Source organism: Lacerta agilis, chromosome 7 (assembly GCF_009819535.1).
Source record: "Lacerta agilis isolate rLacAgi1 chromosome 7, rLacAgi1.pri, whole genome shotgun sequence".
Taxonomy (NCBI): Eukaryota; Metazoa; Chordata; class Lepidosauria; order Squamata; family Lacertidae; genus Lacerta; species Lacerta agilis.
In genome coordinates, this window is record NC_046318.1 from 4,244,617 (window position 1) to 4,270,975 (window position 26,359).

Below are 26,359 nucleotides of genomic sequence, written 5' to 3' on the forward strand. Positions count from 1 at the left end.
TCTGATGGGTGTTCCACAGGGCGGGCGCCACTACCAAGAAGGCCCTCTGCCTGGTATTGAACCAGCTGGATGTGGATAACCTCTGTTCCTGTCATAGAATGCCATTCTGCCTTCTCAAATTTACTTTGCAGAGAGATCATTCTTCAGTTTCAACCCTTGCGTTCTTTACATTTCAGCATGTGAGTGGCATAAGGTACTGGCCACAAAGAGGCAAATGTGGATGAAACATCCTTAAAAGTATTTAAATGTTTGCCTAGGCTGGGGAAGTGTCATCCGTGAGACAAAATTTCAGGTAACTTTGTGTAAGCAATACCTTAGTTGTGAAAGCTAATGTGTCAAAAGCAAAAAAAAAATATGAAATTACAAAGCGCAAATACACGCTCTTAGGATGGGGAGGCTCTCTCGTGGCTCTTTGTAAGGGTCTGGAAGTCAGTCTGGGTAGCTTTCTCCATGTAGCTCAGTTGCTTCTGAGCTTGCAGTTGGTGGTTCTGAGTGGAAAGGAGGATAGCATCCTGAAGGGACTCCTGGAGCAGCTTTCGATATCTCTGTTCCAGGACATCTATATGCTCTTCAGCATGTTTCCTATAAGCCTGGAATACCTGTGGAAGAAATTCAACAAGCCTTTTAGTAGATGAGAGAGAGAGAGAGGTCAAGGCATGAAAAGGGCATCATCTAGTACTGCTGAACTCTCTCATTCTCTTACACATTCAGCAGGAAATAGCCTGGCCTGACGACTGAAGCTGTGCTCTCTTCCTCTACTGCTGCCCTGCAGAGCAAGTATATATATAGAGATGTCCCAGTGATCCAATAAATAAAGGAATTGCATGGTTTTTATTGTAACATAGACTTTTCTTGCTCCAGCTCCGAAAAAAGAAAAATCGATTGGGCTCTTTAGGAGGTTATACCATTGAAATCATGTGTTTTAGTCCTTCAGGCCAGCTGCTGTCAGCTACGGTATATTGATATTTATTTCAAACTTCTAATGTTGCAGAGTGTTGCTGTTTCAATCAAGTGAAGCACTTATCTGATGCTGCCACAAGAGGTCTGTCACTCCTAAAGATTCCCTGAATCTAAAGGTTCCCACTGAGCCTCCAAACAGTGAAACAAAAGAGCTTAAACCTGCTTTTCTCAAAGGGGCCGCCAAACAATGGCTGGTTTGAAACTTAGAAGGAGCCTTCCCCAGGATCAGTTTGAATTGACAGCTCCCTTGACCTGCAGGATGTGTTGTTTTTGTGTTTCAGTTTCTCGTTGGCATTCTTGGTACAGCTCCTCCAGATCCCTTTCTGCTTCCGCCTGTTCCTTCTGCAATGCCTCCATGCGCAAAATCAGCAAAGACTTTTCTTTCTGCCAGAGCATGGCTCCTTGCTGGCCTGGAGGAAGCTGCAGTTTGGGAAGAGAAAGAACCTTTCAGATGAGTTGTTGTGAGACTGCAGACTATGGGACAGATAAAACGGAGGTTTGGGATTTGTTTAGTCACAATGTTAAGTCCTGGTACTGGTTCCAGTATTGGGTGATTGGCGGGAAAGCCCTTGTCTCATCTGCCCTCTGCTGCTGTATGTTTCTCTCCCACGCACAATATGCTTCCTCAAGGAGCTGATAAGTTTGGTGTCCTGCCACCACAGACAGGAACTACAGTATTTTTTGCTCCATAAGACACACTTTTTTCCTCCCAAAAAGTAAGGGAAAATGTCTATGCGTCTTATGGAGCGAATGGTGGTCCCTGGAGACGAATTGCCCAGGGGCCAAAAGCAGATCCTGCTTTTTTTTAAAGAAAGAGAGAGAAGGGGATGTTGAAAGGACCCTGCTCAGCAGCTGATCAGCAAGAGATCAGGAGAGAGATAAGACTCCCAGCTCCCTCTGGGCCCCGCCCCCTTGCCCAGGCCTCCATTGTTGAATGTGCCTGCAGAGGGAGGCTGTTTGTTTCCCCAGCCACATGTAACTGGCTGATTAGATTATCTTTCTGCAAACTGTAGAAAGGGCTCCTTAAGAATCTGCAGAAATGTGAGTTGAACCCCATAAAATTGGGGGTTTGCCTCTTGCTTTTCCCCCTTTGCAAAAGCTTTGCTTCCCCCCTTTGCAAAAAAGCTTTGCTTTTTCCCCCTTTTCAAAAGCTTTGCTCCCCCCTTTGCAAAAGCTTTGCTTTCCCCCTTCGCAAAAAAAGCTTTGCTTTCCTCCCTTTGCAAAAAAGCTGCACAAATCTGAGCTGATCCTCAAAAAAACAGGGCTTTTCCCTTTGCAAAAAAAGCTGCACAAATTTGAGCTGATCCTCAAAAAACCAGGGCTTTCCCCCTTTGCTCCTCTAAAAACTAGGTGCATCTTATGTTCAGGTGAGTCTTATGGAGCGAAAAATACGGTATTCACCTCTTGACTTGCCAGCTGCTCTTCCATTCTCAAAAGTCCCTGTTGTATCAGGAGATGGTGTTGCTCTTGAAGAACCTGCCACCGGGCTTTTGCTTGAGAGAACCTCCCCTTTGTGTCTTGGTGCTGCTCACCAACCAGGCTCTGAAAAAGAGCAGCGCAGGAAGACAGTCCAAAGTACGGTAAAGCACCTGTATTGCAATAGGTGCTCACAAAGCAAATCTCCAATCTCTGGTTTTCTCGGAGCAACATAAACAATTGTTCATACAGCTCAATCTCTTTGCAAGAGCGCACTGAGTTTCATAAAGTATAGACATGAAATATTTGTGCTCTGGGACTGTTTCTGCTCCCTCCTGTGCCTATAATAATTATGCAAAACATTATCAGGCAAAGCTTTTCCTGCTACAGGGTTGGAAAAAGCAGAAAGCCAGGTCCCTTGCTTTTAAGGTCCAGTTTTTACGTGCATAGAGCCATGTGGTTGCTACTTGAAAATGCAAACACCTGGAGGCTGTCTACGAAACTGCGGCCATGTTCATGTCCCTGGTCCAAACCACTGAATTGGGGGGGGGGGGTGTTGAACGGATGTCCTGGAAATCACCATGTATGCCTTGTGTGGCTGCCTCTGTTCATATTACATTTCAATTAGCATGCAACTACTTGTAGTTAAAAGTAGTTCACACAAGTGTTTAAGGGAGAAGCTGTTGAAGTGTTCATATACAGGTGAAACTCGAAAAATTAGAATATCGTGGAAAAGTCCATTTATGTAAGCAATTGTTTTCATTAATATATGAAATAGACTCATGACATGCAAAGCGAGATATGTCAAGCCTTTATTTGTTATAATTGTGATGATTATGGCATACAGCTGATGAGAACCCCAAAGTTGAAATTGTTAATTTGGGGTTCTCACCAGCTGTACGCCATAATCATCACAATTATAACAAACAAAGGCTTGACATATCTCGCTTTGCATGTCATGAGTCTATCTCATATATTAGTTTCACCTTTTAAGTTGAATTACTGAAAGAAATGAACCTTTCCATGATATTCTAATTTTTCGAGTTTCAATTGTACTTTCAGCATTCTATGGGCAATTATTAAAATAGTCTACATTGAGGGGGCATATTCCATGCTGCAGGTGTGAGCTACTGTAGACTCTCAATCCCCTGTTACATTCACAAGCAATTCAAGTGCATTGCACTTGAAAAATTTCACTGCTGCTGGTGAAATCAAATCCTCCCGGTCTTCTGAGGACTTGGATTCAGGCACAGACCACGGTCTGAGACACCCACGAGTCACTTACAGGGCTGGACGACTGGGTTGCCTCGCTCAAGTCTCTGGCTCTGTGCACTGCAGCAGTGAAAGGTTTGTCTTCCATCGCACTTTGAAGTACACCAACCTGCTCAAGCTGGATCTTTGGGATGCTGCCACCTCCTGTCAGAAACAAGTCTTGTATGAAAGAAAGCTAATAGCAAGGAGGGATAAGAGAATATTTAGACACAAGGAAGGTCTTGCTGTGTATGGTGAAATAAAATGTACTGATTCCTCCCCCCCCCCCGCCGCCATACTAAGATACCTGATTTACGTTAGTATGTCTTGCCCTACAGCATTTTGCTTGCATTCACAGGTCTTTATATCTAAAACCATCTCTCTATCCATATTTCTTTTCCACACTTCAGGTTTTCCCTTGATTGCTTCCTGTAGGAGCTGAAAGGGCAATACTAAAGTGGGTTGTCTTTTGGGCGATTCACAAGCAGGACCCCATGAGTGGAAACAGTCCATGGGGGGGGGGATGGGAGCCAGGTAGACCTGGGTGAGCCAGGTGTGATTGATATCAGGCTGTGATCTCAACTGCAGTTGTATTATGCAGCTAGACTGCGGCAGCTAGACTGGTGACTGGGAGTGGCCGCTGGGACCACATAACACCGGTCCTGAGAGATCTGCATTGGCTCCCAGTACGTTTCCGAGCACAATTCAAAGTGTTGGTGTTGACCTTTAAAGCCCTAAACGGCCTCGGTCCTGTATACCTGTAGGAGCGTCTCCACCCCCATCATTCAGCCCGGACACTGAGATCCAGCGCCGAGGGCCTTCTGGCGGTTCCCTCACTGCGAGAAGCAAAACTACAGGGAACCAGGCAGAGGGCCTTCTCGGTAGTGGCGCCCGCCCTGTGGAACGCCCTCCCGTCAGAAGTCAAGGGAATAAACAACTACCTGACATTCAGGAAATACCTAAAGGCAGCCCTGTTTAGGGAAGTTTTTAATTTGTGACTCTGTATTGTATTTTGGTATTTGTTGGAGGCCGCCCAGAGTGGCTGGGGAGACCCGGCCAGATGGGCGGGGTATAAATAAATTATTATTATTATTATTATTATTATTATTATTATTATTATTATTATTAGCATTCAGTTCATTATCTCCTAATACTTGCTTCTTCTACACAGTACTCTGCAGCAGAACTTTATGAATTAGCACTTGTGAATTATTAGTTCTTGGCATTTGGTGTGATTGCTTTCCTGAATCTGGGAGGTGGTGTGGTGACCTGTTAGTTGTTCTTGGATCCACCATTGTTAACCAAGATCCCATGTGGCCTGGGTGCAGTGGTGGAGCTTCATGCTCCGGCACCGGGGGCGGGGAGCAGACAGGGGCAGGGCTGGCATGCGTCCCGGGGGCGGGGCATAAATCCTGGGGGCGGGGCGCACTGCCCAAAGGGGTGTGGCATGCGTTCTGGGGCGGGGCGCCAGCGCAGGAGGGGGGGACAGCCGCAATGAAACCCCACCAGGATCACGCTGCCTGGGGCATTGCGCTCTCATTGCCCCCCCTTCCTCCGCCCCTGCCTGCGTGGCTAGGCCTACTTTCAGCTACAGCTGTTTCACCAGCTATAGCCTCTCTGGGACAGAGATGACTTATCCAGTATGTTCCATGCTCCAGTAGCCTACAGGCTGCTGACAGGCTACTGGCAGTTGCAATGTGCTCTACATGGGGCTGCCATTGATGATGGTTTGGAGGCCACAACTAGTGCAGCAGCCAGGATGGTGTCTGATGTATCCTGAAGATTGTGCTAATTCAAGGTGCTTATTTTAATGTATAAATCCCTAAATAACGTTGACCCCAAACTTCTGAAGGAGCGCCTCCCCCAATATGTGCTAGCTTGGGTATTGAAATCCATGGAGAAAGCTTTGGCAGTGCAGCCACCTTTAGAGGTTCAGGGTAGTGATGGCTCATGACAGGGTCTTGTCTGTGGCAGCCCCCAAACTGTGAAACTCCTTTCTCCTAGAAGTGTGCCTGGCACTTTACACGTTTGGGCAGATAACTTAAGTTGCAACTGTTCATCCTGGCCTTTGGAAGTAAACACTGTAAACAGTGGTAGTTTATATATTTCATGCCTTTGTTGTTGTTCTGTGGTTTAAAGATCACTCACCGTTTCATTTATCCTACAAATCAATGAGTTATCTATATATTTACAGTATCAAGCTGTTTCATCTCCAGATAGGTACAGAGTAATTCCGGCCTTGAATTGTTTTCAAACCTGATGTTTCTTTGTCGTGCCATGTATCATCTTGGCTTTGTTGATTCCCAAGTTCACCCCCATCATCCATATCTGATGTAATTTTACCCTGAAGTGGAACACAGTCAAGTGATTCAAAATACAGAGTGGCGATGATACTGGTATCTTAACAGAATTCTCTCTACCTTGAACCCCCTTCACACAGAGACTGAAAGAGACTGCAGTGGACCTTTTTGGGCCTCCTTGGTTTGCACAATTAGGACTGGGGGTTGGCAGACACCCACTCCCTCTCCAACATGCATACATGCAGCTTCATGTAATGCTGCTTATTTTTGTTATTCCTAAAATAGCAAACAAGATGCAATAAGATTCTTTTCCAAATGAAAGGGCCAGTGCACTTTGAAAGCTACCGGTAATTGTATAAAGACTGGTATAAAGGAATTTCAAAAACAGACTGGAAAGAGAAGTTGCAACTAATTACCAAACTTAAAACCATGGAGAGACCTGGTCTGAACAAAGACATTGGATTCTTATCTCATTATACATGACAAAGCTATCTTTAGCCATCTCACCCCTTGCTTTTTCCTGTAAGACCAATTGCAGTCGTTAAGATCACCCATTCCCACCACCCTTCTGTGTAATACCCCTCCTCACTCTCTCACTATATATAAGGATCTGGTGACTTCTGTTTCAGTGTATCTGAAGAAGTGTGCATGCACACAAAAGCTCATACCAAGAACAAACTTAGTTGGTCTCTAAGGTGCTAAAGGAAGGATTTTTTTTTTACTATGGCAGACCAACACAGCTACCTACCTGTATAAAGACTAAACCATATGAGGGTACTTTTTACAGTTTTGGGCTTCCTGGGCTTCCTGGGCTTCCTGCTACACTGTATGCTATGATAAAACATTTATTCCCCTAAGGTTACAGGGTGGTGGGTCTGATAAGCTGAAACAGCTGAGAAGTACTTACCCTGCCTTCAGGAGAAGTATCCTTTGCTTCATATGCTGGGACCTCTTTCTTTTTCTTCCAGCATTTGCTTTTCAGAACCTTAAAAACAGTCAAGCCCAATTCCTCAGCCTCAAAACTATTGTGGGCACGTTTCTTGGAACCCTCCACCCCGCCCTGCTGTGATGGACAAACAGTTAGCAAGCAAAACCATGCAAATGGTTACCATCTCCACTAGTTTCTATGGCCATTCAGAAGGACTCCATGAATCTGAATGGCAGCAGTGGCTTCCGAGATCTTCTGGAAGCCAGAAGCTGCCACAGGCGGTTCTCCTTGCTTTTCTGGCAGTGGGGGCGCAGGGGAGGCATGCCTGTGGAGATGCCCCTTGGATTCCACCACCCGAGGGAGCGGACTCATGGCTGGGCTGGCCCTGAGTTGGCACAAATGTGAGTTTTAAAGTGCAGTTCATTTCTCTCCTGCCAGCATCCTTTGCATAGGGACATGTGCAATAATAATAATAATAATAATAATAATAATAATAATAATAATAATAATAATATAATTTATTTGTACCCCACCCATCTGGCTGGGCTTCCCCAGCCACCCTGGGCGGCTTCCAACAAATGTTGAAATACATTAAAATGTCACAGATTAAAAACTCCCCTAAACAGGGCTGCCTTCAGGTATTTTCTAAATGTCAGGTAGTTGCTTATCTCTTTGACCTCTGATGAGAGGGCGTTCCACAAAGCAGGCGCCACTACCGAGAAGGCCCTCTGCCTGGTTCACTGTAGCATTGCTTCTTGCAGTGAGGGAACCGCCAGAAGGCCCTCGGCGCTAGATCTCAGTGTCCGGGCTGATTGATGGGGGTGGAGACGCTCCTTCAGGTATACAGGACCGAGGCTGTTTAGGGCTTTAAAGGTCAGCACCAACACTTTGAATTGTGCTCGGAAACATTCTGGGAGCCAATGTAGATTTCTCAGGACCGGTGTTATGTGGTCCCGGCGGCCACTCCCAGTCACCTGTCTAGGTGCCACACACACACACACACACGGACAGGCTCAAACCAACCCCTACCCTATCTGAAATTTCTTGCAACATGGAGAAACAGAAATGTTGTGAACCACCCTATGGATGAATGATGGTATATAAATTTAATCAACAATAATAAAAATAAATGTTCTGCTCGTGTTTCATTGTACTTCACATTTTCGCCACGTTCTGCCAGGTGACAGAAATAAACACAAAGCAACAGGTGCACCAGGATTGTCTTCACTCAATTATGGAACATATTTAACCTACTGATTAGTCTAAGCCAGTGGTTATGCTATTCCTAGACTAGGGGTGGGGAAACCTCCAGCCTCCAAGCCAATCTGTGCGCAAAGCCAAATCAAGCAACCCTGGGTTTTTGCAGACATCAGCTCTAAAAGGGACTTCTCCCTCGTGCAGCTGATGTTTGCAAAATGCAGGCCTTCTTCTCCCCTCCCCATCAGCTGATGGGAATGAGAGAAAGAAAGCGTTGTCAGCCCTATGCTCAGAGCTTTGGAAAGTACCTCAACCTACACAAATGCACATCTACCACAGCTTGTGAGATAACCCCTTGATTTTTTTTAAACCAGAGAAGGGATATCCCCTCAAAAGCACTTCATGGAATGCATCATGAGATTCCTTGTCAACTGCTAGGCCAGTAAAATGTAGCATCTGAATCACTATGACAGCTACCATATTTTTCGCTCCATAGGGCGCACTGGACCATAGGACACACCTCATTTTTAGAGGAGGAAACAAGAAAAAAAATATTTTTCTGGTTTTCCTCCTCTAAAAGCCCTGCTTCTTTGAGGATCAGCTAAAAGTTTTGCAGCTTTTTTTGCAAAAGGAAAAGCCCTGTTTTTTTAGGATCAGCTAAAGGTTTTGCAGCTTCTTTTTGCGAAGGGAAAAGCCCTGTTGTTTTTTGGGTTTTTTTTAGGATCAGCTAAAAGTTTTGCAGCTTTTTTTGCAAAGGGAGAAGCCCTTTTTTAAGGATCAGCTAAAAGTTTTGCAGCTTTTTTGCAAAGGGAAAAGCCCTGTTTTTTTGAGGATCAGCTAAAAGTTTTGCAGGTTTTGAGGTTGACTCAGTCCTCCAGCCAGAACTTCCTGCCTTCCTGGACTGAGACAAAACTTCCTTGTATGTAACTTGAGATGGGTGCGGCCTCTCCTCGAAGAACCACAGGCCGGGCCTCCATTTTGTCTCTTCAGTCTTCTCTCTCTCATTGCCATCTTAACCGCAGCATTACTAAGATGCACCCTTGGCTCTAGGCCAAGAGAAGAAAAGGGGGACTTTCTCCCATAAGGAGATAGTCACCACATGTATACTGTTTAGTAACTTTTAAGTCTGCCTCTGGGATCCTTTGTGTGAACAGATGATTTCTTGTGAGTAAACGTTTTATACTTTACTGAAGACTGTGTAGTGTCTTATTAAAAGAGGGATTAAAAGGGGAAGACACCAGGATAATATTTCTAATGACTCTAGCGAGTCTGTGCAAGCTGTGTGTGCGCTAAAAAGGGAATGTTAACTCTGCAGATATTATAGAACTTGTAAACACAAGTTGGGACAGGATATCTTAAACAATATATCCTCCCCCACATCCCTTAACATTCCCACAGAATTGACCTGATCCAGGATGCTAAATCATATGTTCTGATCTGATTTAAAGAAATATAATTTACTGTAAAAACACTTTTCATTCAGATTTTTAAAAATGTCTGAATTTTCATTCCCCCCCCCCCCCATTACAGTCATACCTTGTTTATCGAACGGAATCCGTTCCGGAAGTCCATTCGACTTCTGAAAATGTTCAACAACCAAGGTGCGGCTTCTGATTGGCTACAGGAGCTACCTGCACTCAATCGGAAGCCACGGAAGCTGTGTTATACGTTCAGGTTCCAAACAACATTCGCAAACTGGAATACTCACTTCCAGGTTTGCGGTGTTCGGGAGCCAAAACGTTCGAGTCGCAAGGTCTTCAGGATCCAAGGTACGGCTGTACTGTATTGATTTTCAGGGTGGGGGGAACAGTGCAATTAAGGGAGGAAACCCCCCCACATAGGTTAGATAATTAAAATGTAAGAGACTGGCCAATGATTAGCATTTTCAAAATTAACTTTTTTTTAAATTGCTAAACAGTTTTCAAAATCTTTTATATATATATTTTTATATAAAAATAATATTACAGTTTAATTTTAATTTAGCTTAGTGAGATGAATTCAATGTTAGGGATAACTAAGAAACGGACTGAGACTAAAACTGAGTTTCAGTATTGCAGTGACCACAGACAAACCTACAGTGCAGCTGCAATTGGAACATGGCATATAAATGGAGTTGTCCCATCTCTAAAAGGATGTTGTAAACTTGGAAAAGTGAAGGAAAGAGCAGGCAAAATTATCAGGGAGGACTGGAGCACCTTGCCTACAATGAAAGGCTAATGTGTTTGAGGGGTTTTATAACACAGAGAAAAATTTCCTAAGGGGCAGGGGGTGACACACACTCGAGTTTTATCAGTTATGCATGGTATAGAGAAAGTGAGCATAAGTTTTTCTCATGATAATAAAATTTGGAATCCACCCATGAAACTAATTGGTGCCTAATTAATTTACAGAACTTGCTGCCACAAGATAGGCTTATATAGCAAATAAACTTGGTTTTAGAATACAATTTGACACGTTTACAGCTGTCAAGTCCTGTATCAACTATTAGTCATAATGGCCATGTGAAAGTCTCACACATGGGGGCAGTATCCCATGGAATACCAATTGCTAGGGAGCAATAACAGGAGAGGACTCCTCTTTCCAACATCCCTGGAGGCATCCAGCTGGTCCCTTTGGGAGACAGGAAGCGGGACTAGATGCCCTGTTGGCCTGATCCAGCAAAGATCTATGGGTAGCTGTGTTCTAATTATTTAGGCTTTAATTCAGATAACTTTCCATGAAATGCAGATCATTCTTGTGAGTGCCTGAGAGATTCTACAGTTAACTGCCCAGTCTTCTGCGAGTCAAGAATATTGTGCTTCAAACATGGCCTTTCAACTCTGGATGCATGAGATTTTTGACAAATACTTCATTATGCAGAGTTCATACAGTGGTACCTAGTAAGCTGAAACTGACACGGGGACAAATAGAAGAAGACGCCTTCACCCCAGTATGGCTCCCCTTCATCACACACACAGCCCAACAAGACAATGACAAAAATCTACCGACAGCATACAAATCAATATGGCTAACCTGATCAAAAACACCCGCCCACCCCACTCACACAGGAAACCAAAGACCACCACAGCCAACCACAAACGAACACTCACACCCTACGCCAACCCCGACCTCCCTCACCGCCAAAGGAGCACAAGCGAACAACAGAGAACCTACACAAACAACGCTGACACCAAACCCTACATATATTAAGTAAAATAGAAACATTGTCACCCCACCCCACCCATCTCCCCATCCCGCCCACCTCTCTTCTTCCTAATGTCTCAATAAACGAAATTGATTTGTAAAAATGTTACATGGGAAAAATACGAGAGAGACATTGCACACACCTTTGTAAATCAAGAAAATCGCTAATAAAAAATACTTTAAAAAAAAAACTACAGTGGTGCCTTGGTTTGCAACCGTTTTGGATTACAACCATTTTGGATTACAACCACGTCAAACCCTGAAGTGCATGTCCCTTTTTCTGGATTACAACCCCCCTTTTTTATTGCAACCAATTTTTTTGGAGGTCCCATTGGCGAAAGCGCGCCTTGGTTTACAACCAGTTTTGGTTTACAGCCGAACCTCCGGAACGGATTATGGTTGTAAACCAAGGTATCACTGTATGCTGATGCTGTCCATTACCTGTATCTCCTTGATCACCCTCTCCATTACCTGTATCTCCTTGATCACCCTCTCCATTACCTGTATCTCCTTGATCACCCTCTCCAATTGGCTGAGCGTGCTCTCCTGCTCCACCCGACTCCTGAAGGACAGCTGGGCTCTCAGCTCTCCTATCACCTCTCTTCGTTTCTGAGCCTCATGAGTGGGATCCCAATGGACTGGTGCCACTCTCTTTGTCACATTCCTCACTTGTTCGGTCAGTGAGATGGCAGACTGTATCTCTTCTCCAGAAGCATCTGGAAAACCCCCACAAAACACTCAGCCAGACTTTGTAACATGTAGGTTTCTTGGTTGGCTTCCAGAGCAGTAGTCACTACTTGAGGCAAATTTATCATTCTCTTTTAAAACTGTTAAAAAATACACTGTGGGCTTATCCACACATATTTTGCCTTTCTCTTTCCAGGTACAGGTCCATGTTTAAAAGCTCGAAGTCCAAGTGTTCATTTGGTTGTGTGTGTGTTTTTTCTCCAGAGCTTTCCCTGCAAAAACCTGCTCTTTAGCACTCAGACATCAATTCAAGTTTTCCATGATTGCTGTTTGCTCCAACTGAGCTTTAAAAAGCAGGTTTTTGCAGAGAAAGCCCCAGAGCTAGAAAGAAATACAAAAGGGCACTCAGACCCAGTGCTTTAAAGTGTGGATTGTGCCTAAACAGAGCAGAGGAAAGCTAAGTGGGGTAAGCCCACAGTTAGCACAGCTAACTTTAGTACTTTAGTAGTACTCTGCAAAGATTTTGTTTCCAGATTAAACAGGTGCCACTCAGTTTCCAGCAGCGGCTACTGAGACCAACTGCCTTTCCTGCTAATAAAATAAATCAGATCTTCCCCTAAAGCAATATGTACTTGTGCTGGATCTGAACCAACATGAGAAGGATAACTATCCTACACTACAACCCCAAGTTTAAAGCTTGTTTTATTTTGATGCTATTTTGATATGTGTTTAATTTTATGTTCATGTTGTATTTTTATATTTCATGGGGGTAGTTTTTGTTTTATAAAGCTATTGCAGTAAAGTTTTAAAGCTTTTGCACAGACTGTTATTTGAGTGAGAATGGCAGAGTATTACCGTATTCCGTTGCAAGTGGCAGCAGAGTGCATTAGAACCCACCTGCTGGTCTGCATTTATTCAGCTGGCTGTGAAGATTAGCGGTATACCAGGCTTCCTCAACCTCGGCCCTCCAGATGTTTTTGGCCTACAACTCCCATGATCCCTAGCTAGCAGGACCAGTGGTCAGGGATGATGGGAATTGTAGTCTCAAAACATCTGGAAGGCCGAGGTTGAGGAAGCCTGCTGTATACACTTGCTGCAGCCACTTCCCAATTTGTTGGCGCTGTTTCCGTCATGCTTTCAACAGGCAAGGAAATCTTATCATTGGCCTAAAAAAATCTAGCTAGCATTTTTCACTGCTCATTAGTTAAAGGATAAATATTAAAACCCTACACAACAGTCCGAAGTTTGGTGATTTTGAATTCTCAAAGTGCGCCTTTTCGAGGAGCAAACAGGTTCTAGCTTGTTTATTTTAAATTCTGTAGTGCAGAAGCAGGCTGGTTTGATATTTAAGCAGCAACCTATGTTAAGAATTAATCTGATCTATATGTTTTACGAAGAAATAAATCCAAGCTATGTACTTGCTAATATTTTGGCCTTTGAGTGGTTGAGTAAATGTTGGGGCTATGTATTTGTGGCAATGTTTTTTTCCTACCAATTCCACTGAAAAGCAATCATTGCTGCTTATAAGACAGAGTTGAAAAAGTACATTGCATAACCATGTTTCACATTGGCTGAAACAAGACACTTCCTGTGAGTTTCTAAAATGTTAGGGCTTTAAAGACAGATTTTCTCCAGTTCCCCTTTGCAGTGAAGAGGCAGAATCAGCTCAGCACACCAGAATAAAATAAAAGAAACAAGGAACAAACAAATCACCTTACTTATTCAAAGCACAATATTTTTTGAATAATGGAAACCACCTAGAGAACAAATTTTTAATGGGGAGTATGAAAATGCTGTAAATTGATAATAAATTGATATTACTCATGGAAGTGTAGCTTGGTACGGTGGTTAGAACCTTAGCTCCCTGTCACAGAATTGCAATTCTCAGGGTCCCAAGATTAATATTAAACTGTTTTAATCCTGCGGTATGGAAGTGCCCACAAGCGCAGTATCCTTTCCCCATCTAATGGATGGAGACATAGTCTACTTCAGGCACAAGAGCCTTTTTCAGATCTTTGGAGAAAAACAACAACCCTCACAATCAGATCATGGAACATGTGTGTTCGTGCACTTGAGAAGGGAACAGTGCTTGACGAACTATAACAAAAACAACCTTCCTTCAAAATCATACAAAAGGTACATATAATTGTGGTACCTGGCAGGGTCAGGCACAACAGCAGGAAGGTGAGGGCATTTTCTTCTAGCAAATGCTTCAGCATCCAGCAGAGGAACCCTGTGTCAGCAGGAAGAGCCGCAGCAGATGAAGCTCGGAAAAGGGGCAAAAAACTGTACAGGAAAGGAGCAGCAAGGAATAGATCACCCAGCAGGCAGAGAATAAGTACATTTCTTAAAGCAGAATTAATTCGGCAGAGTCCCGAGCAGTGAAGGTGACTGTGCCCCAGTATCAAAGATTTAGGGGCTACACATTCCCAGAAAAGGAGGCCTTGTGCTTCCTGCGCATTCTCTGATAATCTGCTTGACCTCTACTCAGGCCCACCCAATACTCACGGGTCAGCAGGGTGTTGCTCATTTCCTCCAGAAAACTCGAAGATCTTGACGGTGGCACGCTGAAGCCCCTGACCACCCTCTGCTTTTGTCTCCATGGTGATGGTGAAGAGATTGCCACATCTCAGGGGGAAGGTAGGAAAGAGGTGGTTAGGATGGTCTGGGTAGATAGGTGAGAATTGCCACCTCTAAGCTCCCACCCACTGTCATTTACGTTTTACACAAATCTGTTGTCCTAATTGTGCAACTCAGTTTCACTGTTAATGCTCCACTGTGTAATTTCCAGTGCGGTCTTCACCTCTGCTTCTGCAATGTTCTGGAATGGCGGTGAGGGAAAGGATAATGGAAGGCCTTCTTCTAACTTGCATCAGGAATCCTGATGGAGCAAACAGTACTGAGCTATATGGACCAATGTATGACTCGGGCTTTGTCCAGACTAGGGTGTTAATGCATACATGGGTTGCGGTTTCCATGTGCACATATCTGCACCTTTGCCTACACATGAGTGCACTCAAGTATATACTTCCAAAATCTACCTTGATGCTTCCTGGACGGTGCTTGATGAGAGGTTTTTGTGTGGTTTTGTGTTGCCTCCTCCCCTCAATTAGTATTTCCCCACCCACTGTAAATTCCTGGATGCTGAGGTCTGGCATGTATGCAAGTATGAGGACCGCAACCAACACTGCAGCTCTGCTGCTGCAAGGGACTTCTGTGTCTGCAATGGAACTTCCTTTCCTGTCACTTCCAGCACGCTGTGCACCCTCAGTATCAGCTCTGGAGGGTTGCAGAACCCTCCACAGCAGATTTTGAGGGCATGCTGGGGGCAGGGTGGGAGTGGGAAGAGGAAACAGAAGTCCTCTTGCATCAGTGGAGCTCTGCTAGCACAGCATTTAATACAACCCCTTTTTTTACATTTCCTTGCGTGCACAAGCATATGTACATGACTTGCACAAAAGAGCAGTTTTTAAAAGTGTGTGGGTCGCTGCTAGCCAGAGAACTTGAGTTCCTTTGTGGGTATCCAGACATGCATTTGCTTACCTGCAGCTACAAACACACACCTTTTTAAAGAAAAATAATGAAATACAAGTTTTAATATATGCCAGATTTGCACAAAAGAGCAGTCAATGAATGAATGAATGAATGTGTGTGTGTGTGTGCCTCTCTAAGCCAGGCAAAGGTTTGGAGTCACTTGGACAAAAGGCTGCCACTTCCTTTCCTCCCTTCCTTTCTCACCTGCAAGGGCAATTGTTATTTTTAATACAGCTGTGCTACTTTTGGAGGTTGATTCTCTCAAGTTTAATTTGGTTTTATTACCGTGTGGTTTTACTGTTACGTTTTTGTTCTCTTTTAGATGTACAGCCCCCTAGACAAATTATTTTATGAGGTGTCTCATAAACAGGCAAGCAAGCAAATAAAGTCGGTGACAAGGTAGGCAGTGGATGCTCTCAAGGATCGGGGCCATTAGCAACAAACTGCCTGATGGTGCCAATCCTTGACCCTGGGCCTGCTCTGCTGTCAGGTGGAGCAAAGTTCTCTGCCAGATATTGATGTACCTCATTCTACACTGCTTCCCTAAGCAACATCCCTCATCCAGACAGACTGGTATACTCTGGAACCCCTTGGCATACTAGGACTGCTGCTACAGCTTCAGAAGAAGAAGAAGAAGAAGAGTTTGGATTTGATATCCCGCTTTTCACTACCCGAAGGAGTCTCAAAGCGGCTAACATTCTCCTTTCCCTTCCTCCCCCACAACCAACACTCTGTGAGGTGAGTGGGGCTGAGAGACTTCAGAGAAGTGTGACTAGCCCAAGGTCACCCAGCAGCTGCATGTGGAGGAGCGGAGACGCGAACCCGGTTCACCAGATTACAAGTCTACCACTCTTAACCACTACACCACACTGGCTCTCAGTTACTGATTACCTCTCAGATCAGATTTTTTATTTTTATAGTGCAGTGGCATTGCTGTTTTCCAAGGCCAGGTGCAGAAGGCAGTGGGCTGGTGGCAGCAGATGCAGAGAAGAGACAACTGTGGATGGATGGGTGTCTGTTAAACTTCAGGTTGAATGTGTATAAGTTAAAGGGACAGCTCACTGCTGGGACGCTGCTGTGTACACTCTAAAAACATGTGAAATGGCTGTGGCGTTACTGTAAAACCCTGGGGGGGGGGGAGCATGGTTGTGAAGTGCCAGCTGCTGAATCAGTTCCTAGCAGGAATTGTGCAAGTTCTTAGCTCTTTCCTTCCTCAAACTGAAAGGACTGGCAGGAAGTATTCTTGTGTCATCATGAGTAAGAATAGCCTTGGGGTTCAGCAAGAAATGATGATGCTTTTAAAAAGCAAATCTTAAGTCACAGAAGCCAAAGGCCTAGTGCAGGGGACACCAATGTGGTACCCTCCCAATGCTCGGGGCTACAGCTGCCATCATAATTGGCCATGCTGACTGGGTCTGGTGGAAGTTCTCATCCAGATAATCTGCAGGGCACCATGTTGGCCACCCCCTGGCCTAGGAGGAACCAGGGGAAAGTGTGTGGGCTGACTCAGTCTCAACTTTCCACCAAGGAATAGTGATTGTACCAGTGACTGTGCAGCTCCTGATGCTAAACTGCACGTCCATGATGCAAGCAGCTTACGAGCTGCACATATGTGAGCAAGGCAACACACTTCTAGCCAATACACTTCTAAGTGGCACTCAAGTGGCACAGATTGCAGGAAGAGAATATTCGGCCTCTCGAGTGGAGATCTCCAAGATGGGTTCAGGAAGGCGCATCAGAGAGAATGTCAGAATCTTGAGCAGCGATAGCTGTGTGTGCTGCTCTCTTCCCCTCAAAAGAGCAACCCCCCCCCCTTTTCCTGCGGCCCTTACATGGCTGCTTTGTGCTGCTTCTGGAAAGATTTCTGCAAATAACTTTGGTGCAATGACATCCCCTGCAAGTAGCAATGAGTGGCAGCTTGTGAATTCGCCACAACTACTTCAGTCGCTTCTTCTGCCACCCTAAAGAGAGGAGAGAGTTGATAGTGTGAGGCATCTTAATTAGGGTGCCGTAGAAATAATAATGAGGTTGGTCAGAGGTACCTCAGAAACACAGGACTCATCCAGACTTCCTTTTACGCCACCCTTTCCAGGCACAAGTCCGAGATTTACAGCTCCATGGCCAAGCAGGGTGTTGGGGTTTTTTTTTTGTTCCTGGCACTTTTGATGGGAAAACCTGATTGCTGTTTGCTCCAATTCAGTGGTAAAACACAGGTTTTCCTGGGGAAAGTGCCAGGACAAGAAAACCAACAACAAATTCACATTCCTTATGCCTTAGATAAACTGTAAACTGTCTGAACTAAATTTCTTGTGCAGTCAGATCCCTCCCCAGCCATTCATAGAATCATAGAATTGTAGGGTTGGAAGGTACACCAAGGGTCATCTAGTCCAGCCCTCTGCAATGCAGGAATCTCAACTAAAGCACCCATGACAGACAGCCATCCAACCTCTGCTTAAAATCCTCCAAGGAAGGAGAGTCCACCGCCTCGCGAGGGAGTTCATTATAGACTGTTGAACAGCTCTGTCATATTCTGTTCCATTGGGTGAAATTCTCCCTGATCTCTGAGTAACGAAAAGTGAAATCCCAGATTCTTCTCTGTTTTCTGTGCTAATGTTTCCTCTCCTCCTCAACAAAGACCAATCCAACACCATAGCCTTGGAATTGGATGCTTACAGCCCCAGCGGAGGGAGGTCCATCACCTGGAGGACTTGACTTCTGGGGCTGAGGAGGTCTTGAGCCTTTCCATCTGTGTAGATCTGAAATGGGATGGATGTGAGAAAAATATCAATACAGCCATCTATATTTTGCAGGCCCTGAAACTCAGGGCCACCTCGATAGGTTAACTTCTTTTAGCCCTGGACATTTGTAAACATTCTGAAATACCCATAGCTACATGATTTATTACTGCTTTTACCATATCGTGTTTTATCTACCATGATTTTATATCTGTTGTTTTGCAAATGTATCTTAACATATTTTTGTATAATTGCGGCAGGTTTCTACCTGGATTCTTTTCTATATGCTATGGCCGAATGGCTAACGCAATAAACTCTGTTATTATCAATACAGCTGTGACTGGGATGAACCCTGGAAAGCGGCAATGGCAAACCTGAAAGTGCAAAAACTATTATATTCACATCATTGAAAATGAAAATACAGCTTTCATGGCTTGAAGAACAAACAGATACTTGGGACAGTAACCCATGGGCCATAGCAATGAGGACACAGGCAACTTACAAGAACGTTTTTATGGAAGAGCATTGAGTGTATAAAGCTTGTGCCACCTTATGCAAGGTATGCTTACCTGGACAAAGGTGACGGTTTGGAGGTACTGAGTACAATTTTTGGCAGGGCTGGTTTCTTGCAAGACAGATTCTATTACCTGAGGACAAATGGGGGAAAGAAAAAAAATGCAACTCACCAGAATTTATGCCTTGCATACACTAGTGGCTGCTTACAACTGATCCTTTTGCATCCTTTTGGAATTGTTGTTCAGTACTTTATTTGCACACCTATTACAAAGCAGCCCAGTGATGTCATTATCAGCCCACAATGCAATCCAGTGTTTTTTGAGCTGCCCTCCTTTTTAGCTGATTTGTGGCGAGTTTCTCAGTTTGCAATGGAATTGAAGCCTTTCAAGTGTAGACTGGCAAAGTGCTATTGGGCCAGTGAGGGCTTTGGACTGGGGATGAGGCACAGATTGGGGAAAGTCCTGAGGGCCACATGGAGAACATTTGGAGGGCCACATTCAGCCCCTGAGCCTGAAGGTTCCCCACCCCAATGTTATGGGGAATGAGCTGCATGTAAGCTTTCATGGGTAGCATTCTTCTTTCTAAGAGTCAGGTGCCATCTATCACCCTCCCCTGGTCATAATTTCATTCCATAATGACTACATATTACAGAAGTCTCCCTCACCTTCTGGACAAAGGCTTGGATTTGTGTCTGGGTTTCGTCGTGATGGGCTTCACAAACCAGCAAGGACACACTGTAGCCCAAAGGCACCGTGGCCAGCAGAGGTTGCAGCTGCTCCAGGAAGAGCTTGTCCTGGAGTGAAGGACAAAAATGATAATCTCCAAGCCCAGCATTAGTGCATATCAACCCAGATAAGGCCTTGGGTTAGGTACCAGGGCTCCAGACACTTGACAAATTGAAGCCCTCTTTACTGGTTTATTCCCTGAATACAACCTACTGTATAGCATGAACCTTTTTTCTTTTTTACAAATTAAACGTTGAAAATTTTAGTGACAACGTCCTCCCCCAAATTCATTTTGGAACTGGTTTGCAACAAATTATGCTGCTAATGCTAACACATTTGTCATTTTCACATGGGAGAAAAGCTCAGTGGCTTAGCTTAGAAAAAAGGCCAGGGAGTGCGTAACAGAAGTTTATAAAATTATGTATGGTGGAGATAAAGTCCCTCTGCCATGATACTAGAACTCAGGACCATCTAGTGATACTAATCGGCAGAAAAGACAAACAAAATAAGTTATTTCTTCACAAAGTGCAAAAATTAATTTATAGACCTCACTGCCACAACAACTGCTCTAGGTTGTGGTGGTGGGGACATGAACCTCTCAAAATATCCTAAGAACTAGCTCTCATTTGTGAAATCAAAGCTGCCATGTCAGAAATCATAATTGGCGCACCAAGTGTCCACCCTGGCTTAGCACATCATCAAGTTATATATTGAAGGGACTGCACAGAACAATATCCTGGGTATGTTGTACCTGCCCAGTGTCCAAACTGAAGACTCCATCAATGGTGAAGCATCCTTCCTGGAAAGAGACAGCAGTGCTCAGTTAGTGCTTGAAGATTTGAGGTCTCTCAAATCCTCCCAGTAATTTCCCCATCTTTCTTTGTTGTCGGTGTCTGGTTCAAGGGATGATACAGACAAGGCAGATGCGGTCAGGACCTTGGGCAAATCACTGCGAGAAAGCTGGCTAGTGTATTTTGCGCCTAGGAAGAAGCTGTGCACAGATCTGCCATGGCCAACTGAAGGTTGGCTAGCCTAGAACCAGTGTTGGACCTATCTGCTCAGAGGAGCTGTTACTTTGGAGCCATTGACTCTTATGACATTGAGGTGGTGGAGACTGCCCTGAGAGTGAGTCCTCTGAATCTGATAAGGCAATGGCCTTTGGCCTGGAAGAACTCAGGGGCTGACAACACTCCAAGAGGTGTCTTCCTCTGTGCCTGAATGGGGTTAGGGCTAGGGAACACAACAGCATCATTCCTGACCATTGGCCATGCTGGCTGGGGCCGATGGAAGCTGGAGTACAACAATATCTGGAGGTTACCCCTGCTCTAGGAGCTTTCTCACCTGCACTCCTTTGTCCGCCTTACTAATGAATATCAGACGGTTAGAATCTTTGTTCACCACCAGGAAGCTGTCTTGTTTCAATGAGCCTGGAAGGAACATCAAACAAGAGTACCGGTACTAATTAGAAATACAGCCACCTTATTCCTTAGCATCATATGGGCATAGGGAGAGACTTTATTAATTTTTGTTTCGGAATAATAATGTCATTAATTAAAGGCTCTCCACCCTTATGGGAAGAAAAAAACTGGCATGGGGCAATTCACAGAGATCAAGTAGAAATACCGGTACATGGGCAGAACCTGAATGCAATACAGTTTTTTTTTTAAAAATGGCCTTTGCTGAATGAAATCTTTGTTGGTAGAGTCTACATGATCTCCATAAGACAACACATGTGCAGTACATTCTGCCTTTGGCTTTAATCTCAGGAGAGATTAAGAGCAAGGGAAGGCTCACTCACACTTTGCCCTGTGCTTTCTAAGTACAGGTTTATACTTTAAAGCTGCATATCTGAACGCTTTCTTTCTTTCTTTCTTTCTTTCTTTCTTTCTTTCTTTCTTTCTTCCCTACTGCTTTCCCTGGGGAACCCCTCTTTAATGGTGAATCAGAAGAAACAGCAAACTGGATTTTCCGCAAATTGCCATTTGTTCTGATTCAGTGGTAAAGAGCGGATTTTTCACAGGGAATGTTCTGGAGCAGCAAAGAGAGAGAGAGAGAGAGAGAGAGAGAGAGAGAGAGAGAGAGAGAAAGGGGCTCAGACACAGAGCTTTAAATCACAGACCTGCTCCTAGAAACATACCACAAAAGAAAGTCTGTAGGAGTCTGGAGTTTAACTTGACTAAAACAAAAACAAAAAACTAGAATGGAGTCCTATCTCGCAGTAGGTGAACCATTCACAAGTCTTCTGGCCATCCCCTGCAACCAAGCTCACTCCAGGTGTGTTGTTGTCTAACCTTCCTCTGGATTTACTCCTTTGAACTTACCACAAGTACCGTAGGTTAAAGTCTTCAGAGAGGCTTTAGCGCAGGCCAGAGGGAACATTTTGTCTTTGGTTTCATCCAGAGTATCACATTATGAATGAAAATTGAGTCTGCTAAACAAAGTGCCAAGCAGAACATCACCCATATGCAAATCTTTTGTCAATGAAAGGGCAAGAAGATTCATGTTATATATTTTTGTACCCCATAACTTATTATCTCCGTGTTAAAATGATCTGATCAGACCCCTTACTTATAGGATTAATTATAGAATAATAGAATTGTAAAGTTTGAAGGGACCCAAAGAGTCATTCAGTCCAAGCTCTGCTGTCTGTCATGGACTGGCTGGATGCAGAAGAGTGGTGGGAGGCACCAGCTGGGACCCTCAAGGGACTAAGGCTCAGAGCCCGGGGAGTGGTGGTGGGACGACGATGAGTGGTCAGAGGGATCAGACTGGGAGGAGGAGATGTCAGAAGCTGAAAAGGTAACAGGGTTTAGTAAGCAGGAAGAGGCTATGGCAGAGAACAGTCCAGACTCAGAGGCAGAAGGGGAGGCTAGAGGGGGGGGGCAAGAGGAAGTGATGAGTCAGGCTGGTGAGGAAGCCAGGCTTTCCCCCTCCTGTTGGCCCCCCCCCAAGACAGGCAAGACAATGGTGCCTCAGAAAGGAACTGGGAGAGGAAGAGACTTAGGAATCTGTGTGAAGGCCCCACAATTCAGTCCCCACAATTGCCTCATGGGGCAGGTTCTACTGGAGAGAGTTGCTGTGCTGTCTAGGCCTGATCTCCTAAGCTGTCTTGTTTCTTGAATAAAGAGTTAGCTTCACTGAAGCTGTGTAAATTATTATTGACCTACTCCCAACACCTGCTCCTGACACCTGCACACCTTCCAGCTTGTCAATGCTCTTCTTAAACTGTGGTGCCCAGAACTGGACACAGTACTCCAAGTGGAATCTGACCAAGACGACAGAGTAGAGCAGTACTGTACTCTTACTTCCCTTGACCTGAACACTATAACTTCTAAAATCCGTCCAGTACCACCTTAGAGACCAACTAAGTTTGTTCTTGGTATGAGCTTTCGTGTGCATGCACATTTCTTCAGATACTTCTTCGGATGCACACAAAAGCTCATACCAAGAACAAACTTAGTTGATCTCTAAGGTGCTACTGGAATGATTTTTTTATTTTTTGTTTTGACTATGGCAGACCAACACGGCTACCTACCTGTAACTGGAACTATAACCTCTGTTGATGCAATCTAGAATTGCATTAGTTTTTTGTTTTTGTTTTTTTGCTGCTGCATCACGCTGTTGACTCATGTTAAGCTTGTGGCCTACTATTGTCATGCAGTTTGATAAAGTGGAAGTTGCGGCAGAGAAACTATTTTAAAGGAAATTATGAATATACCCAGTGCTTTTTTTTCTGGGGGGGACGCAGAGGTACGCATACCCCTAAACATTTTGAACGAATCTACGTTTGGCCTCATTGAGGGGCAGTATTTCAATATGAATAGGAAAATGAGAGTACCCCTAAACGTTTTTTAAAGGAAAAAAAGCACTGAATATGCCTAGCATGCAGCATGTGATAGGGTTAGCTGTGGAACTGCTGAATCAAGAGTTATGCAGCTGATTTAGGAACACCCATATCCCCCTTAGCATCTTACAAGAACCCTGAAGTCCATTATGCCAGTCAGTAAGCCATTTCTCAGCCCCAAAGGCTCCCTAGAATCTCTGAGAGGCACATCCTTTTCTGTAAAGGTCTCTGAATGACGCTGGGTCCTTTAGGTGACATCGTGAAGCCATGTGGTTCAGGGCCAATGAAAGAGTGTTTCAGCTAGATTTTCTAATCAGAATAAAGAGAGACAGGATTAAGAAGTGAAGTGCAACAGTACCTAGTAAATACTCGCTAAAGACAATCTTGGATCAAGAAGGCAACAGACATATATTCCCACGCCACAAATGGAAATAGAGGAGAAGACAGCCCACATTGGTAAGAAGGCAGCATTGGCCTGAAAGCAGGAAGGGATATATACTGTATTTTTCCATCTATAAGACGCCCCCATGTATAAGACGCTCCCTATTTTGGGGGCAACAACCAATTGCCAGTCCACCCTCGGCACTATCCGGGTATAAGACGTCCCCTAATTTTAGACATTATTTATTGGGGGGAAACCTAGTCTTATACAGTGGTAGCTCTAGATGCAAACGGGATCCGTTCCGGAGCCCTGTTCACATCCTGAGCAGTCCGCAACCCGCAGCGCCGCTTCTGTGCACATGCGGGTTGCGATTCGGCGTGTCTGCGCATGCGCGACCCGCCGAACCCAGAAGTAACCCGTTTCATTACTTCCAGGTTTGGCGCGTTCATAACCTGTGCCATTTGCAACCCGCAGCGAATGCAACACGAGGTACGGCTGTACACGGAAAAATACGGTAACTTGATTGTCAAAATGGGGGTGATCTTTACTACTACAAAAAGGTGCCATCAGTAAAAATGGGACAAGGAAAATTGGCCACCGCTTTTGTCAACTCCTGCTAGTACCTCATTGCTCACATCTGTACATGTCACTCCTCAAGGCTATTTTTAGTCTTATTGTAGGCTGCGGAGAAGGTTTCCCCTAAATGTTATCATCGCTTATATGTAATTAGCCAATATGAAAAAGGAATAGTGTAGAATAGGATACAGCAAAGTTTTTTTGTGCTATGCAGCCATCCCCAAAGAAAGCGGGTTCCCATTCTCCAGCTGTTGAGTACTATACCTGGTATCTGTCGAATTCCCACAGCTGCTTGAACATGCACTTCCTGTTCAGCCTGTAAGGAAACACAGCAGAGACGGCTCAGTTTGGGGTGTCAGTGAGAGTCAGTCCTTAGGAATCTGTTTCGGAGAGGCAAGTGCAACCAGGCAGCCAGGTCCCAAACCCTGGTGGACATCAATATCAACATAGAGCTCAAGCAGAAGAAGATGGAAACTTTGAGCAGGGTGCAGTGGAGACAGAACAGTTCTCAGCTACCTAGGAAGAGTGGTCTCTACAACGCCCTGCATGTTTACTAGCTCATGCAGGGCTCCCCTCTGCAGTACCCACCTGCCCAGCATCCATGGCTGACTGTATTGCGCTCTTATTTGCCTAATGCTTTCCCCATGGGAGCTGTGAAAAGCAGATAGCATTACCAGAGTGATAGGGTTACCGTTAATGTTTAATCCTTTTGTCTGTGGCCCAGGCATTTCCTGGCAGCTGTCCTTGAAGCATCAGAAAGGGCAGATTGGAGCCTAGCAGTGGCAGCAAGAAATGGGACAGGCAGACTAAGGGAGAGAATTAGCTGGCCCTACGGTAGCATTGGCTAGCATCTGAAGGCAGCCGTGCTTAGGGAAGCTTTTAATGTTTAATAGACTATTGTATTTTAATATTATAAATATTTTAAATTATTAATATTATTAATATTATGTTGGAAGCCACCCAGAGTGGCTGGGGAAACCCAGCCAGATGATGGGCAGTGTATAAATAAATTATTGTTGTTGTTGTTGTTGTTGTTATTATTATTATTATTATTATTAGACAGTTAAGCAGCAAACGCCCGTTGCTCTCCTGCTTTAACCTGCAAATGGAATAGCCTCTCTGCTTCCAGACTTCTGGAATGTTATTTCAACATTCTGTAGCCAGGAGTGCAACCCCCCATTTCCCCAACCCCAAAAGTTGGAGGGGCGATTTTTATTTGGATGATGCTCCCCACTCCCTTGCTACAGCCCAGAACATGATTGTTCTGATTGTGATTGGAATTTGTGATATTCTGGAATTTGGGTGAGGGGAGAGAGAAAAGAAGCAGACACAAAAGCAATGCTGTTTGGAAAGTGAAAGGTTACAGCTGGCCCTAGAGCAGAGAGACGAACCATAGAGATGGAAACCGCTAGCACATTCCATACAGGGCGTGGTTGGCCACAAACCCTACTGAGTAGCAGAACTTAGTCCACATCATGACTCAGTTATTCTGCAGTGCTGCCCCAGAAAAACAGTAGTGTACATTACACCATTTCCACTGAGATCGATTGAGAGCCTGGGAAGAAGGGCTGGGAAAAGGGACAGGATGGTCAAATCAAACGTACCCGACGGTTGAAGTGGGAATCAAAGGCCCACTCTGAATCACTCTGGGTGGGTGAAGACCCCAGGAGGCCTTCCTAGGATTAGGAGACCAGCTATGCCTCCTATTTGTAGTAGCATGGGAATAATGATTTCAGCAAGTGATTTCAGCTCTCTTACATAGCAGGCAGGAGACAGCTTCTTCATGTAACACTCTTTATTCAGGCAAACAAGACTGGGAAACTGAGGAGAGGGAAGCTACATTTATAGGGACAGAAGATTGGCTAGAAAGGATACATTTCGGAGGGAACAATCTCAAGCAATCACAAAGCTGCCTTTTGGTGGGAACCAATAAGACTGAGGATCCAAATGCAACAACTTGAATGAACCAATAGTACCTGTTCCTTCTGGAACAGGAAGGCAGTTACTTTCCCCTAATGTGAATACAGACAATAGTAATACAGATATGATAACCCTTGAATCAATACACAACAGGTGAAGACCCCAGGAGGCCTTCCTAGGGTTAGGAGGAGACCAGCAGGGCCTC

The 26,359-nt window shown here is 44.6% G+C and overlaps 1 protein-coding gene across 1 annotated transcript; it reads right to left on the bottom strand.

The window, feature by feature from the left end:
• Nucleotides 1–379: 379 nt before the first annotated feature.
• On the bottom strand, nt 380–24,956 carry LOC117049488. The gene is made up of 17 exons (XM_033154205.1): nt 24,823–24,956; nt 24,499–24,550; nt 20,774–20,859; nt 20,184–20,231; nt 19,372–19,500; nt 18,761–18,838; nt 18,130–18,212; nt 17,289–17,417; nt 14,431–14,550; nt 14,078–14,208; nt 11,737–11,951; nt 6,835–6,912; nt 5,884–5,971; nt 3,662–3,792; nt 2,362–2,502; nt 1,213–1,380; nt 380–599 (listed from the first exon to the last, which is right to left on the bottom strand). The coding sequence occupies exons 1-17, from the start codon at nt 24,835–24,837 to the stop codon at nt 384–386; spliced, it is 1,908 nt and encodes a 635-aa protein (XP_033010096.1). The 5' UTR covers nt 24,838–24,956; the 3' UTR covers nt 380–383.
• Nucleotides 24,957–26,359: the final 1,403 nt, after the last annotated feature.